A 15,839-nucleotide genomic window follows, 5' to 3' on the forward strand; every position below is an offset into this window, starting at 1 on the left:
CGCGCCCCGCCCTCCCCGGAAGGGCCTCCGCCAGGCCTTTCGACCCTGCAAGGAGAGCGTGCTCCTTCCTAGAGAGGCCCCCTCGGCGCTCCCCGCCCAGGTCCTCCGAGCTCCCGGCGGTCCCTGCCGCCGACCGGGAAAGCGGGCGGCGCTTGGCAAGAGGGCGCCCCCGGGCGGATGCTGCTTCTAGTCCGGGGAAGGAAGGAAAGGGGAGCGGAGCGGACGCCCGAGGGGGCCGCCGGGGAGGAACTGCGGGCGAGGGGCCTGCGGGGCGAGGCTTGGACTCTGTCCAGAACATGAACTTCCCACACCGCGTTGAGAATATACAGCAGTCGCTTTCCCAACGAAATCCTGTTGAAAAACCTCTTGCCTTCGCTTGCTCCGGCTGTCTCCGGTTTGAATCCCAGAGCTTATCACCTCTTAGGGCAAGTTTAGCTCTGTTTTCTGCACTTCCCCTTTGCTGCAGAAAAAGGCAGCATCTGTCCCACCTGCTATAGATTCTGAAGTGAAACAGGATCAGGTTTGGATAGGACACCACCAGGAAATCCAAGGCAGAACTGGAAAATCAAAAGGACTTCCCAGAATTTTTGAGGGCCAACTAATTCCATGTGGGAGCCAAGGAAACCTTGTGATTTCCATGTAATGACCAGGAGATGAGCTTTACCTTGCCTTTCAATACATCTTTTTATCATGAATCTCAGCCATTTTTCACAAAACTGACCTGTGATTCCTGCCTTGGAAAGCCCATGGCCCCTCCAGAATATGGAGAACAGGGGAAGCCACTTTATAGTTATTGCAACAATACAACTTTGGAAGTAGAATGAAGTTGGGGAACTCCGGAGCCAGGTTAAATCAGCAGTGTTGAAACTGTATTTTTTTAATTTTTATTTATTAAATGTTCCCACTGCCCATCTCCCTCCAAAACGGGGACTCTGGACAGTTTACAACAATTTCCTTTTCTAACTCAGGAAAGCTTCTATCAGATCAATAAAGAATGCTTCAAATTTTTCTTCTAAAGCAGAGACACTCTGATTTGGGTGAGATTCCTAAGTATATGGGGCTGGACCGCAATCCTATCCAATCCAAGCCCGATCCTGGGCTCAGATTTTCACATTCCTAAGTGGGAATAGCGCTCAAAGATACCAAGTTCTAGAAAAATTTACCACAGGAAATGCAGAACGGTGGAGGAATGCAGTGTGGAGTAAGGTGGAATCCTTTGAAAAGGCGCAGCGGGGAAGAAAGGTGGCCGCTAATTGTTCAAGCGAGAATGTAAAGCTATTTTAATACAGGAATGAGAGAGGGGGGATCAATGTTATGAAGAGTTGACTAAAGAACAATTGTGTGAGCCTGATAAAGTATGAAAGAAAGAGAAAGAGATCATATAGGACAAAGGCTGAAGGAAAAAGAACCAGAAAGGGAGTTCTTAACCTGAATCTACATTTGAAGATGGAAGAGAAAGAAAGGGGGCGAGTATAGTTAGCATCCAGAAAAAACACAGGAGGAGGAGGAATTCTTGAAAAGCAACAGAATCAAAAAGAAACTCAAGACCTACAAAGCTATAAAGGGGGAATGGCGTGAGCCAACATCCAGGCCCCCAAATCTCATCTGATTTAGGGTTTATCTAGAGTTTGATAGGCAATCTGGGAGCTGAACGGGGATTCCTGGGGAATCGAAACATCAACTGTTTTGCCAAACGCAAGGTCTAGCTTAGTCTGTGGAGTCCTGGGTGCTCTCTGAGCCTTGTTGTTTTCTTGCAGATGTTTCATTGCCAGGCTAGGCAACATCTTCAGTGCGAACTAATCAGGGTTCTAGGTAACTAGTTAGAGTATTAGGTATGTTTGCCGCCTTGAGTTATTTATAAAAATAATAAAGGCGGGATATAAATGAATGAATGAATACTACTACTACTACTACTACTACTAAATAAGCTGATAAATAAGCTGGAACGAACCCTTCCGGAAGAAAAGGACAGATATTGGGGCGTAGCAGCTACTTAAATTTGTTTGGAGATCTACATCCCAGATTCGTTGTTTCAGGGCAGTTCTAGCATTATCAAATCCTAATGAGCACAGACTTCCCATAGAGAAGCCCAGCAATTTAATTTTGTCTAAGGCTTTTTTTAGCCACGATGACTTAAAATGATCTCTAAACACTAATGGGGCTAAACCTATAGGCAACAGCATTAACTTTAGCCAGAAGGTAAGGAGGAGGAACCATGCTCTGGCATCCAGTGAAACTGTACCTGTTTCTACCCGTAGGAGGGCATTTTTTATACTTTTTGGTACCATCAATATGGCTCTAATAAACTTATTCTGAATGGTTTCGATAGAATTGAGCTTAGCAAGGGAGCAGATCTGAGAGCGGTAGAGAAGCTGAGGGACTACCTTAGCTTGAAAGACTGTGCAAGCTGCAGGAATATAATGGGCTCCTTTTGAGTGGTAGAATCTTGTAAGAGCTGACACGGCACGCTGTGCAACACTTGCCCGGTACAGAAAACGAGTGTTCCGGGATAAGGAAGCACGGAACTGCACGCCAAGGTATTTATAGGTGCAGACCTGTTCAATTGGAGTCCCATTTATTTGCCATTTGTGAATCTTATGATGGTGTCAGGCAAAAACTGAGACTTTAGTTTTCTCATAATTTATTGAAAGTTTTTGATCTGTGCAGAATAAAGCTAGTGCCCTAAGTGCTCTTCTCATTCCCACTTGTGAAGTAGACATCATGACTACATCATCGGCGTACAGCAGTGCTGGGATTGCACAATCAGCCAGAACAGGTGGATGATGGGCTGGAGCAGCAAGCGCTTCAACTATTGGATCCAGAGACAAACCGAACAGTAATGGAGCTAAGATGCAGCCCTGTCTTACACCTCTGTGAGATGGGACTGCTTTAGATAGATGTCCCCAGGGGGTGCATCTAATTTTCAGGGAGGTGTTTGAATAAAGCAACTGAATAAGAGCCAGCAGCCTTTTGTCGATCGTGGAATGTCTGACTATCCCACCGTCTCTCCCTTGGTATTAGATCAAAAGCTGACTTAAAATCAACAAAGGCTGCAAAAAGAGAACCGGGGGAGGGGGGAGAGAACATTTTTCTGCCAAATGGTGAAGCACCAAACAATGGTCTAGCGTTGGGTGTTCCTCTCTGAATCCGGCCTGTTCTTCAGCAATAGTATTTTCATTTTGTACCCAATCCACTAACTTCAAATTTTAAAATCTGGCATAAAGTTTAAAGACTAGATTGGTAAGTTTATTATCTCTGTTGGAAAGTCGGAAGTCACTTTCCATTTCTCTTCTCTCTCTATTGACACTTTTATAGTTTTTTTTTCTTTAGTTCTGCTTTCTATCTATTCTATATTTCCTTTTTTGTATCTTCATTATACTTTGAAAAACAAAAAATAAAAAAGTTTTTATCTTCAATATGTCATGCAAGTATGTGGTTTCCCTTCTGCGTGGATCCTTTGATGAGAAGGTGTCAGAATCCACAATCAAAGTGAAGCCAATTTAGTGGCCTGCTAAAACCACTGAAATGGAGCAGAGCTTGTAACACAGCTGAGAAGCTGGTAGAGAAAAAGAAAATTATCTTAGATAGCTTCAATGAGCATGCCAGAGAAACACAGGTTATTGATCTTACACATTCAGCCCTCCCAAGCATAAAGAATCGCATGCTTAGACATCTTAGGTTAAGAAGTAAAAAGAAGCTTACTGACTTTATCCTTCGTTGTTCTGTAACATCCATCTTGGTGGAAAAGATGAAGTTCCTTTGTTGTTCTTTCCTTTCTAAATTCTTAGCTCTGCCCTAAACTCTCAGTCCTACAGCTGCGAAGAACTGCATGGAAGAAAGGGGGATTCCAGGCCCATCACATGGTGCCCAGAATGGAGGAGAACAGCACACATCTCTGTGCTTGCTTCTGGTGGAGAAGAAGGAAGAGGAAAAAGAGGAAGTGGGAGTGGCAACAAATAGCTTCCTCAGAGTTGCATTGTGGGACAACTTAATTTACATGTTAATTCACATGCAAATGAGGCACGCTGGATTTGCCAGAACTTCCAACACAAAGAATGATGATAGTTTGATCCTGTTCATCTGCCAGTGCGAGTCACTGCATGTCAAGCACCAGGAGGGAGAGGGATTCCAACAGGAGTGTGGAAGTGTGGCCTTTGGGCTAATGGTCATACCAAAGGTCGTACCAAAGACATCTGGGAACGGTATGCCGGTCTGCTGGCGCAAGTGGGGAAGGACTGTGAAGGGGGGTTCTGGCCTGCCTGTTTGCTTTTAAGTAGGTAGTTTAAGCGGGGACTTTTAGTCGTGGCTTTTTACTCTATTCTGTACACATCTTCAGTAAATCTGGATTCTGCATTTCAACTGATGCATGAGTCAGACCATTACTGGGACAAGTGTGTCAGATTTTTACAGAAGACTACTTATCTGTCATGTTCCCCGTTGCAAGGCATCACAACGGGGAACATGCCTTTCAGAAAGGAGGAAGGAAGGAGGAAGGAATAATCCTAATCCCTTAAACACTTTAACACTAAAGCAATTACCAGGACAAAGGAGGTACACCTTTGCCCGGACCAGAGGAGCCATCAACATATCGCCCGAACATCTCCACATTACCTCGGGGGACACACCTGCACCGGACACGGGAAGGAGACAGAGGAAACCAGCGATGATCCTCATGATCGCCCATCGCCAGACCGGTATCGCTTCCAGATCGCCCATCAAGGATCTGGATCCAGCTTGTGGGACAATGGGGGGTGGTGGATGGCAAGGTCCGCACCACGGGTGTATACGAGGTACCCCGCAACCACGCCCGCATTCCCGTCTTTTTGCGTGTATGCACTCTGTACCCAATAAAAAAAAATCCTTAGCCCCATCTAAGTGAGTCCGTGGTCTTATTGGGGAACGAGGCAACCCTGACATTATCACCCAGAAGCTCCATTAAGGCTCCCTTCACTTACAAGGTCCTACCCTTCATGTCTTTTTAAGGAAAGTGTCAGATCCCCCGATCAAAGGTTTCACAGAAACCCTTATCAGGGCATCTCCCATCATTTCATTCTCCCATGTTCCAGATGGGAGGGGTGTGTGAAGCTGGAGTGTAAAGTGGTTTATTATGGCTATGGAGCACATCAAGGACATGAGGTTGAGATATGCCAGGAATACCATCTGGATGGGAGGGGGACTGACATGGTTTCGTGGGAAAGGGGACTAACCAAGGGGATGTAGTTTTAAATAAGGTTTGAGCAGGAAATCTTTATTCGCAGCTTGCCTTCTGTAGCATTCATTATGCTTCATTAAAACAGTTAAAGGAAACCCAGCCTCCTGACTGTGTATGTGTGAATGCTCGAATGATCAGGTGCTGACAGTAAGGTTCCCTCTGCTTCAGAAACACTTTCCACACTCAGCATATTTACTTGGAAGAAACCATATAAATCATTTTATGGGAATAAGCCAACAAGAGTCGCCAAAGTACTTCACAACCTTGAAACATTTATGGGGTTTCTCCAGTGAGCAAATCCTTTTACAGGAAAAATAAGGGAAATATTTTGAATAAATCTCTTTCCACACCTGATGCATTTCTTGGTTTCATCTCTGAGTGAATCCTCCTACGGATACTGTGTGACTGATTGTGACTAAATGCATTTCGACCTTCAATTCATTTACGTGGTTTCTCACCTGTGTGGATCCTCATATGGGAATTAAGAAGACTGCAATGACTATAGCACTTTCCACACTTGCTGCATTTATATCGTTTCTCCCCGGTGTGGATTCTGTCATGTACAGTATAATGATGTTTTGACTGAAGCTCTTTCCACACTCTATGCCTTCATATGGTTGCTCCCGTGTGAATTCTGCTATGAGAAATAAGGCTACGTGCATTACTGAAGGTCTTTCCACACTCCGGGCATTTATATGGTTTTTCCCCCGTGTGGATTCCATTATGGTAAGTGAGGTGACTACTGGAAGTAAAACTCTTTCCACACTCCATGCACTTAAAAGGTTTCTCTCCTGAGTGGATCCTTCTGTGGGAAGAAAGTGCACTATTATGACCAAAGCACTTTCCACACTCACCGCACTGATACGGCTTCTCCCCCGTGTGGGTCCGCTTGTGGCAAGTAAGGTCACTGCATCTCCTAAAGTTCTTTCCACACGCCGCACATTTATATGGTTTCTCCCCGGTGTGGATCCTTTTATGGGAAATAAGCTCACGAGAGTCACTGAAGCTCTTTCCACACTCCATGCATTGATACGGTTTCTCCCCAGTGTGGATTCTGTAATGTACAGTATAATGATTTTTTTGACTGAAGCACTTTCCACATTCTGTGCATTCATATGGTTTCTCCCCAGTGTGGATCCTTTTATGCTTAGTGAGGGCACCTGATTCAGTGAAGTGTTTTCCACACTCAGTGCATTTATAGGGCTTTTCCCCCGTGTGGATCCTTTTATGGATATTAAGGTGACTTGTTTGACTGAAGCTCTTTCCACACTCCATGCATTGATATGGCTTCTCACCAGTGTGAATCCTTTGATGGGAAGTAAGGTGACTGTTCTTATGGAAGTTCTTTCCACACTCCATGCATTTATATGGTTTCTCCCCAGTGTGGATTCTGTTATGGGAAAAAAAGGAACTGGAGTGCCTGAAGCTCTTTCCACATTCCAGGCATTCATATGGTTTCTCCCCTGTGTGAATTCTGTTATGAAAAATAAGGTTACGTGCATTACTGAAGCATTTCCCACACTCTGGGCATTTATAGGGTTTTTCTCCTGTGTGGGTCCTCTCATGTGAATTAAGATGAACTTTTTGACTGAAGCATTTTCCACACTGCAGGCATTTATATGGTTTCTCCCCTTTGTGCATCCTGGTATGGAAAGTTAGGGTACTGCTTCTACTAAAGCTCTTTCCACACTCCAGGCATTCATATGGTTTCTCCCCCGTGTGAATTCTGTTATGAGAAATAAGGTAACGTGCATTACTGAAGCATTTCTCACACTCTGGGCATTTATAGGGTTTTTCTGCTGTGTGGGTCCTCTCATGTGAATTAAGATGAACTTTTTGACTGAAGCATTTTCCACACTGCAGGCATTCATATGGTTTCTCCCCTTTATGGATCCTGGTATGGAAAGTTAGGGTACTGCTTCTACTAAAGCTCTTTCCACACTCCAGGCATTCATATGGTTTCTCCCCCGTGTGAATCCTCTTATGGCAAGTAAGGGAACCAGGCGTCCTGAAGCACTTTCCACACTCTGTGCATTTATATGGCTTCTCTCCTGTGTGGATCCTCTTATGCAAATTGAAATCACGTTTTTGACTGAAGCTCTTTCCACATACCGTACATTGATATGGCTTTTCCCCAGTATGGATCCTATTATGGTAAGTTAGGTCACTTGCATGTTTGAAGCTCTTTCCACACTCCAGGCACTTACATGATTTATTCCCAGTGTGGCTTTTTTTCTGGGAATTCAGTCCATTGCTCTGAGTAAGCCTCTTTCTACCCTCCCTGCATGGAGATAACTTCGCCTCGCTGTGGATGCTTTGATGGGAAATAAGGGAGCCACTGCTTCTGAAGCTCTTTCCACACTTGATGCACTGATATTGCTCCTTCCCTTTGTGGACCCTCCTATGTGAGTTAAAGTGACTTATCTGACTGAAGTTCTTCCCACATTCCAGGCATTTGTATGGCTCCCCTGCTTTGTGAATCTTTTTATGCGATGTAAGGGAACCACTTGTACTGAAGCCTTCTGCACACTCTGTGCATTTATACGGTTTCCCTCCTTCTTGTAGCCCCTGACGTAAAGTAAGAGGAAAGGTCCTTCTGGAGCATTTCCCGCTTTCAGTTTGTTTCTCTGCAGAGTGGCTTCTGCAACAGTCGCATAATCCCGATTCCTCTCTGAGTATTTTTCCGCACCCTGGACACGCTCCTTTTTCTTGGTGATCCTCTCTGGCCAAGAAGACATTGATATCTGCACACGGTAAAGTACAGCATTTCCCCAGTTCCTCCTTTAACTGGTTTTCCTCAGGACTTTGCTTTCCAAACATCCTTTCCGCAACCTCCTTTCCGGCTGTTGGCAAAGGTGCTGCCGCCTCTTGGCCGGAATCCTCCATCTCCCATCTATCACCTGCTTGCAAGAAAAAGAAAGAAGGAAAACTTGACACCAGCTGAGGTGCAAAAGGGATCAAGCATTATTGTTGCATCTCTTCTTTCAACAGTATCAAAACTTCCCCCAAGCTCCCGTGTCAAAACATGGCGCTACGCTTGGTATCCAGTTGATGTAAGGGCTGACACTGGGGTCCCTTTTGTCCTCCATGCTGCAGGAGGCAAACCTGAAACCTTTGGAGAAGATTCTGTAGGGTCTCAGGGTGGGGCACCCTCAGCTCTACTGCTCCTCCTGATTCAGTTCCAAGGAAGCAGGAGGGACTCTTGAAAGCTGCCTCTGCTCAGTAATGGACTTGATGAGGGAGAAAAGGTTCATTAAATTTCAGTCTGAGAAGGTGGAAGCGCCAATGGACGTGGGTATCCTAACCGAGGTTCTGCCTCCTCTACCTGAGGAAGCTCTCCCTTGAAAAACAGGTTCTCCGTCTGGGCATGCTCATTCTTCCTTAGTTGTCCCTGCATTACCAGGCAACACTTACAAAAGGGAGGCCTTGGAGAAAATGGGAGGGAGAGCCACCTGGGTGGAAGGTCCCATTTCTGCAGAACCCGGCCAATCAGACAGCCCACTTCACTAGCAGTCACAGCCTTGTGATAAACCCTGTGGACGACTGGGGCTTCTAAGTGCCATCGTTATAGACAGAAAAACAGCAAAATGAAAGCAACTCCTAAGGCTATCTATGAAGTGGGACAGGCAGGATCGGAAACCGGCTAGGATGAGAAACTGCATGGGAGGAGCCCCCTTCTCTTTCTGGAGACAGTGTGAAGGTTGTAGCCCATCATAACAGATCAACTAGGAGTAAAAATTCAAAATCCATTTTGAAAAACTGTTTAAATGAAGATTTGCAAGAAATAAATCAGGACGTTTTGCCACTCCTGACATCCCTTGATTTATTTATTATTTATTTATTTATCAAACTTTATCACTGCCCATCTCCCTCTCAAGGAGTGACTCTTGATTTAGAGGTTGATGCTGAGGATGTGAAACCTTTGATAGCCTACGTGAGGAAGAGCTTTCAAACAAAGATTTAATAGAGTTGCAAGGGGAATTGGGAGGACGAGGGGTTGTCTGGGAGAGGGGGGAGAAGAGGAAGAGGAAGTTTTCGAAGGAGAAAATGTGGCAGTTCAGCCCCAAAAGTTAATCCTGAAAGCACTGTCTGTTTTTTTCTCAAGCGTGAACAAAACTTTGTTTTTGGACAGCATAGATCCAAATGTGCAACCTGTTGGAAAAGTATGTAAGGAAAGTGATGAGATCACAAGGTGTTACTGTGAGATATAGGAAGAAAAACAGAAAAGAACTGTGCAAACCACACACTTGCTGGGTTCTTTAAGAAAGTTACTCCTTCCTCAGTTGTATTTCCCTCCCCATCCACAGGAACAGAAGACCCAGATGATCCAGCCTATCCAACACCACCTGTAGTCATGCCAGGAAAACACTAACCTTACTGTATGTTTACACAGAGGCACTGGTAAAATCTGATTCTGCACTTTATTTTTGTAGTGTAATACAATATTATGCCTATAATATTAATACCTATATTAAGAATTCTTGTTTATGCTTAACTTAGGTAAGTTATTATTAATTGTTATTAAAATGTTTCATAAAGTGAAAAATGTTGCTCAGTTGCTTTGGCCATCTCACGGACCCCAACAAAAACATCTTTCTCATACCAAAGCGGGGGGGGGGGGAAGGTTCCTTAGGAGCCTTCTGGATGTGAGAGAGAGTTCTATTAATCTCTCCCCAAAACATACAGTAACAGTCTAGGAAAAACATTGGAACGGCATTGATCCTGGAAGCGTCCCAGCCTCAAGTGGCGTTACACGTCTGGTAATCCAAATACTACAAAACCCACAACTTACACACTTCTCCCTACACTGACAGGATGCCGCACCCTGGCAGGGTCCCCCTCCCCGTCAGACCATCGGGCGACAGCAAAGCCTTTCCGCGGTAGCACTTGCCCTTCGGGACAGCCCGCCAGCGAGGCGGATTACTCGGCAACCGCGCGCCGCCTCCAGACCTTCCGGGGCGGCGACGCCGAAGCACCGCGGACGGACCGCCCGAGGGGGGCGAGCGAGCGAGCGGGCGGAGGGAACCCGGGCAAGGCAGGCCCAGCACCCAAGGGCCTCGGGAGGCGCCTTACCTGGCGCTCTCTCCGGAGACGGGTCCGCCCGAGGGGTTCCCCCGACGAGCAGCCCCGGGGAGGGGTCGCCCCCGCTGCCGCCGGGCGGCTCAGCGGCCGTCCAACGCAGAGGCTCCTGGACCCGCGGCGGCCCCCGAGAGGACGCCCGCGAAGGGGCCGGCAGGGCAGTCGCCGCGGGGCGAAAGGGGCGACTGGGCGAGGGCTCTCGTGCGGGCCGCAGGAAGCAGCCTTGAGGGGCGAAGGGCCTCCGCGGGGTCTCGGGAGGCTCCAGGGAGAGCGTGCGCCTTCCTAGAGAGGCCCCCTCGGCGCTCCCCGCCCAGGTCCTCCGAGCTCCCGGCGGTCCCTGCCGCCGACCGGGAAAGCGGGCGGCGCTTGGCAAGAGGGCGCCCCCGGGCGGATGCTGCTTCTAGTCCGGGGAAGGAAGGAAAGGGGAGCGGAGCGGACGCCCGAGGGGGCCGCCGGGGAGGAACTGCGAGCGAGGGGCCTGCGGGGCGAGGCTTGGACTCTGTTCAGAACATGAGCTTCCCACACTACGTTGAGAATATGCAGCAGTCGCTTTCCCAATGAAACCCTGTTGAAAAACCTCTTGCCTTCGCTTGCTCCGGCTGTCTCCGGTTTGAATCCCAGAGCTTATCACCTCTTAGGGCAAGTTTAGCTCTGTTTTCTGCGTGGCTTAGGTGTTTGACAAAAGGCAGCATTAGAGATTAAAGAGATTAAATTATTTTTTTTAATATCAGTTTTGACAAAGAGATAGACCTAAGAACTGTTTAGGATACCAGCAAAGCTGTTGTGAGAGGACATTTTATTCATCATAATCACAATATGAAAAAGAAATCTCAACAGAAATGCAAACCATTCTGGACCAGATGAAAGTGAAAGTGAGCTACAGAAAAAACTGATGGATGCTGATATTTTGTATCAACTTAAAACTTTTAGATCAGCAATTATCTATGTTGACTATGAGAGAAATTGAAACAAAATTAGACATTTTGAATTTGCTAATAAACCAGGGAGATGGTTAGCCTACAACCTGAGAAAAGAGAAAAGAAAATGTCACTTAAGACCCAAGAAGGAAATATTAAGTTAAAGGACAATGAAAGAATTAAGAAACAATTTCATAGTTTTTTTTTTCTAAGTTGTATAAAAGGCAAGAAGTTTCTTTGGAAAAGATAAGAGGAATATCTGGAAAAACAAAAATTACCAACACTTTTGCAGTCAGAGAAAGAAATAATAATCCTATAATTACTTTTGAAATAGTGGAAGCTATAAAAAGGACTAAATTAGGAAAGCACCAGGTCCAGATGGTTTGCCAGCATTATATCGTTAGAATTTTTTTATTTCCTTACCAGGTTCGTTTCTGAGCTGGGACCAAAGAAACAGGCAGTTGCTTGAAATTAAGTTCTTTATTCTTCACCCAAGAGCCAAAGCAATGACGGCTGGATGGGCGGCCACGCAGGACCCCCTCCTTGCAGCACATTATGTACATTCCATTCAACTCCTCCTTTAGAATACCACCCCTTACTCAGTCACCATAGTCCACCTTAACCTCATTCCATATTAGGAATTTCCTTCCTTCCCCCTACCTTAATATCATTCCATATAAGGAACTTCCTTCCATCCTTGCTAGGGCCCCCTGACCATTATTAAACAATGCTTTTCCTCTGGAGAAGCTATCCTTGGACTGTACACCTCATCTTGTTTCTATGGGCATTGCTATCTATCAGGGTCTGTAGGCCTCTGACAAAGGAACAGGAAGAAAGTAAACAACTCTTCTAGGAAATACAGCATGGTGTCAGGGCCATAATACAAGTGCAAATGTTTCTAACGTATGAATACTACATATAAAATATATGAAAATGAAATATATTTGTATTTAAGTTCTATAGATGTAAAACCTTCTATCAATATTATAGATGTTTTGAAGATCAGCTTCTTCAACCTCTTCAAAACTGACAAATTCTATTTTGCAGGGCTCTTCAACGCCAGATTCTTGGAAAGAAGCCAGTATTGCAATACTGGCTTCTTTCCAATATTGCAATATTCTTCTACCAAAAGAAGGTCAAGATGTTACCTTAACTAAGAATTATAGACCAAGCTCGTTGAATGATGATGATAAAATATTTGCTTCAATATTGGCTAAAAGAATGAAAAAAATCTTACAGGACTTTATCCATCAAGACAAATGTGGGTTTTTACCCAAAAGACAAGTAACATACAATATGAGAATAGTTTTGGATATTATAGAATATCTACAACATCATAATGAACATCAAGCAGCTCTTATCTTTCTAGATGCAGAGAAAGCCTTCGATAATTTGAACTGGACTTTTATGTTTAAAGTTGTAGAAAATATGGGCTTTGGAGAAAATGTTATTCAAGGAATTAAGTCAATTTACAGACAGCAAAAGGCAAGCATTATTGTGAATGGTGACTTAACTGAACCATGCCATATACAGAAAGGAACAAGACAAGGATGCCCTTCGTCACCTTTGCTTTTTATCTTAGTTTTGCAGATTTTGAATAGAGATATTAGACGAGATGATCAAATAAAGGGTTTAAAAATAAAGGAGGAGCCATCAGCTATTAACAGCCATCATGGACAATGCCATGAAATGATTCAAGGTATTCAGGTCTTGAAGAGTGTGAACAAGAAGACTTTTAAACAATGCAAGCCACCACGGCATGCCAGAGACAGAGCTTAATCGGAGATGTAAAAAATATTCGGTGACAAGTCTTTCTGCCCCAACTTCATGGCGAAATCAAGATTTTGCATTGAAGGCAGAGGAGAAACCCCTTCATTTGATGTGAGAAACTAAGCACAGGAAACCTTGGTGAACAACAGGTTGGGGTTGAAGACTCTGCGAGACCCAAATAGAAACTCCTCACTTCAGCCGCCATTGTGATTTTGAGCCTTCAGAAAAGGAAACCTCTGAAGGGTCAGAGCTGAGGAACGTTTAACCCCTCCACTTGAGGAGCATCTAAAATGCAGAAGAGATACTCTTTCCCTCTGGTAAAGTAATAGTACTTTTGAACGGCTTTTGTCCTGATGTCTTTTTCGAAGAGAGGAATTTTCAGCTACTCTGTTAAAGATATTAAGAAGCGGTTTTATCCGTGAGGAGCCACTGATCTGAGATGCTAAATGATGGTGGCTGCGGGACCTGGTCTGAAGCCGTGGGAGAGCAAAGTAGAGATCCCAAAGAAAGCAAAATAAAGAATATTGCAGGAAAACAAGTTCCCAAATATAAGTTTCAGAAAAATTTACCTCATGCAGAATGGTAGAGAAATGATTCTCAGTAAGAAACTGCTGACGATTTTCCTGAGGTAAAAATTCCTTGGTGAGCAAAGTGGATCCTTTGAAAAGGAGGAATGAGGGAAAGAAAAGGCACTGCCAAGTATTCCAACACTAATTTAAATCTTTTTTTTTTTTCAAAAGGAAGATGAGAAACAGCTATTTCATGAAGGGTTAAATAGAAAGTTCTATTTAAAATGATCCTTGTTAAATATGAAAGAAACAGAATCAAAGGAAGGAAAAATATTCGCCAATGGAGTCCTAAGTAGAACAGAAAAGGGAGGAAAGAGCGCTAATTTGAAGAAATTCATCTTCCTTTGGAACATACGCAAGACATTTATTTATAGTTTATACAATGTATAGACCACTTAATGACAGCAACACACAACACAGTTTGTGGGATTTGGTTATCCTTTGTCTTCTCCCCCCCCCCCTTTGAAAAAGCAAAGAAATGCTAAAACATCTGGCCTGGGGACCCAGTGATGTTGGTGCAGAACCTTCAAAGTGGTTCTACTGTTAGGAAATGAATGGTGCTCTCCCATATATCATGTTTTTAATGTTTTTAATAGTTGTTATCATTTTAATGTTTTAATGACTCTTGCTATATTTTCTGGTTCTGTTTTGTATTTTGGGGGGGTAACTTTGTAAGCCACCCAGTTACGGAAATGAGATGGGTGGCTAAATAAATTTAATAAATCAATCAATCTGCAGCCTGGGAATGCCCTTTGATCCTCCACAACCACTGCCTTTGGAGAGAGTAGCTACAATGAGGAGATCTGGGACAGAATCGGAGGGAAAGCCGCTGATTGGAAGGCTGCAACTCCTGTGAATCCAGCCAGTCACAGAGTAGACCCCAAGGACAAGGAGTTCCATTCCCATAAGAAACAGTGGGGGACCAACAGTCCCCTCCTGATTTGCCTTAAAGGATAAGCTGTTAGTTTCCTTGGAGAACTAGACACTTTACACACAATGGAAAGGGAGCTGCGTTCAGCTCAAAAGCTAAGGGGTAAAAAGAAAATTAAGTCAAAAGTGGGAAGCTGCCCTTTGGAGTCTCTTTACAGTGTCTACCTAGAATAAGATTTCTCTGCAAAAGTGGGGTGCAACTCTCCCTCCCCTTTTCAACATGGCAGCCTCTTTATTTTGAGATATCTGGAAGCTTCTGGCATCCTAGTCCACATACTTTAAAGTTGCTGAGGCTGAGAAACACAGCTTTAAAAGATCCGACAAAAAGAAGGGTTTCTCTTTCCAGACGCTAACAGAAAAAAGGTAGATCTGAACCAGAGTCTAAACTCCAGGCGTCCCCCCTCAACCTAGGACTTTGGACCTCTAAGAAACCTGTTGGGGAGGATTCCAACTTCAGCTTCGCACAACCATCGCAAGTGTGACTATGACTTGCTAGCAGCTGTCAGACTTACAGCAGCACAGATGCAGCCTCACACACAGCTTTATATAGCCGTGCACCTCACATATGTGACTCTGGACAGCTAATATGAAAAATAATACAAATATATATATACAAATATACACAAATCACTAGGCAAACTATTTAAATCATTATTAAAGGTAGAAATGCTGTTATATGGAGCTTAAATCCTGGAGAGTGAATCCATGCAGTTTTCTTAGCAGAGTTACGGTTAATGATGGGCAGTGTGAAAAAGCACTCTTTTGTCTATTCTAAATCTCCTAATCATCTTAATTCGATGATCCCTGGATCCTAAGGTTTTGCACCAGGGTGATTCATCTTTATTTTTTTGCTTAAGCGTGCCAAACACAAATAAACATACCCAAGTCCCTGATCATTTGGATGGCTGCTTTTGAACTTTGTCCATCTCTTTTATATCCTTTTTCAAATAGGACGACCAGAACTATACACAGTATTCAAGACGCAAATATACTCTAAAAGGGAACAATGGCATCAGCTGTTTTACTTCCTTTCCTACTGATCCCTTTGTGGGATTTGTCCTTTTCTCAACTGCCACATACTGAGTAAATGGCTTCACTGAGGTCTCCACTATGACCCAAGATCTTTCCCCTGCCTAAGTACAGTCCAGGCCTCAACAATCTGTATGTCAAATTAGGAAGTTATGGGGCAGTACAAATCACTTTCAATGTTCTTCAAGGGAACTGCACTGGCCACTGAGTTGACCGTTCATTCCCTTTCAAGAGATTCTTCTCAAATTCCTCACAATCACTTTAGTTTCACTACCTTGAATACTTCAGTATCATCTACAGGCTTGGCCAACTCATGGCTTATCAAAAAAGCTA

General features: G+C 44.3%; 2 protein-coding genes across 2 annotated transcripts in view; one reads left to right on the forward strand and one right to left on the reverse strand.

Annotated features, from left to right (window-relative positions):
- Positions 1 to 15,839, forward strand: part of LOC134491915 (zinc finger protein 420-like) — a 363,546-nt gene that overhangs the window by 267,666 nt on the left and 80,041 nt on the right. The window lies entirely within an intron of this gene.
- Positions 5,327 to 8,207, reverse strand: LOC134491928 (zinc finger protein 345-like). The gene is made up of 2 exons (XM_063296009.1): positions 5,893 to 8,207; positions 5,327 to 5,643 (listed from the first exon to the last, which is right to left on the reverse strand). Exons 1-2 carry the CDS (start codon positions 8,096 to 8,098, stop codon positions 5,516 to 5,518), a joined length of 2,334 nt encoding a protein of 777 aa, XP_063152079.1. The 5' UTR covers positions 8,099 to 8,207; the 3' UTR covers positions 5,327 to 5,515.

This window comes from Candoia aspera, chromosome 2 (assembly GCF_035149785.1).
Source record: "Candoia aspera isolate rCanAsp1 chromosome 2, rCanAsp1.hap2, whole genome shotgun sequence".
Taxonomy (NCBI): Eukaryota; Metazoa; Chordata; class Lepidosauria; order Squamata; family Boidae; genus Candoia; species Candoia aspera.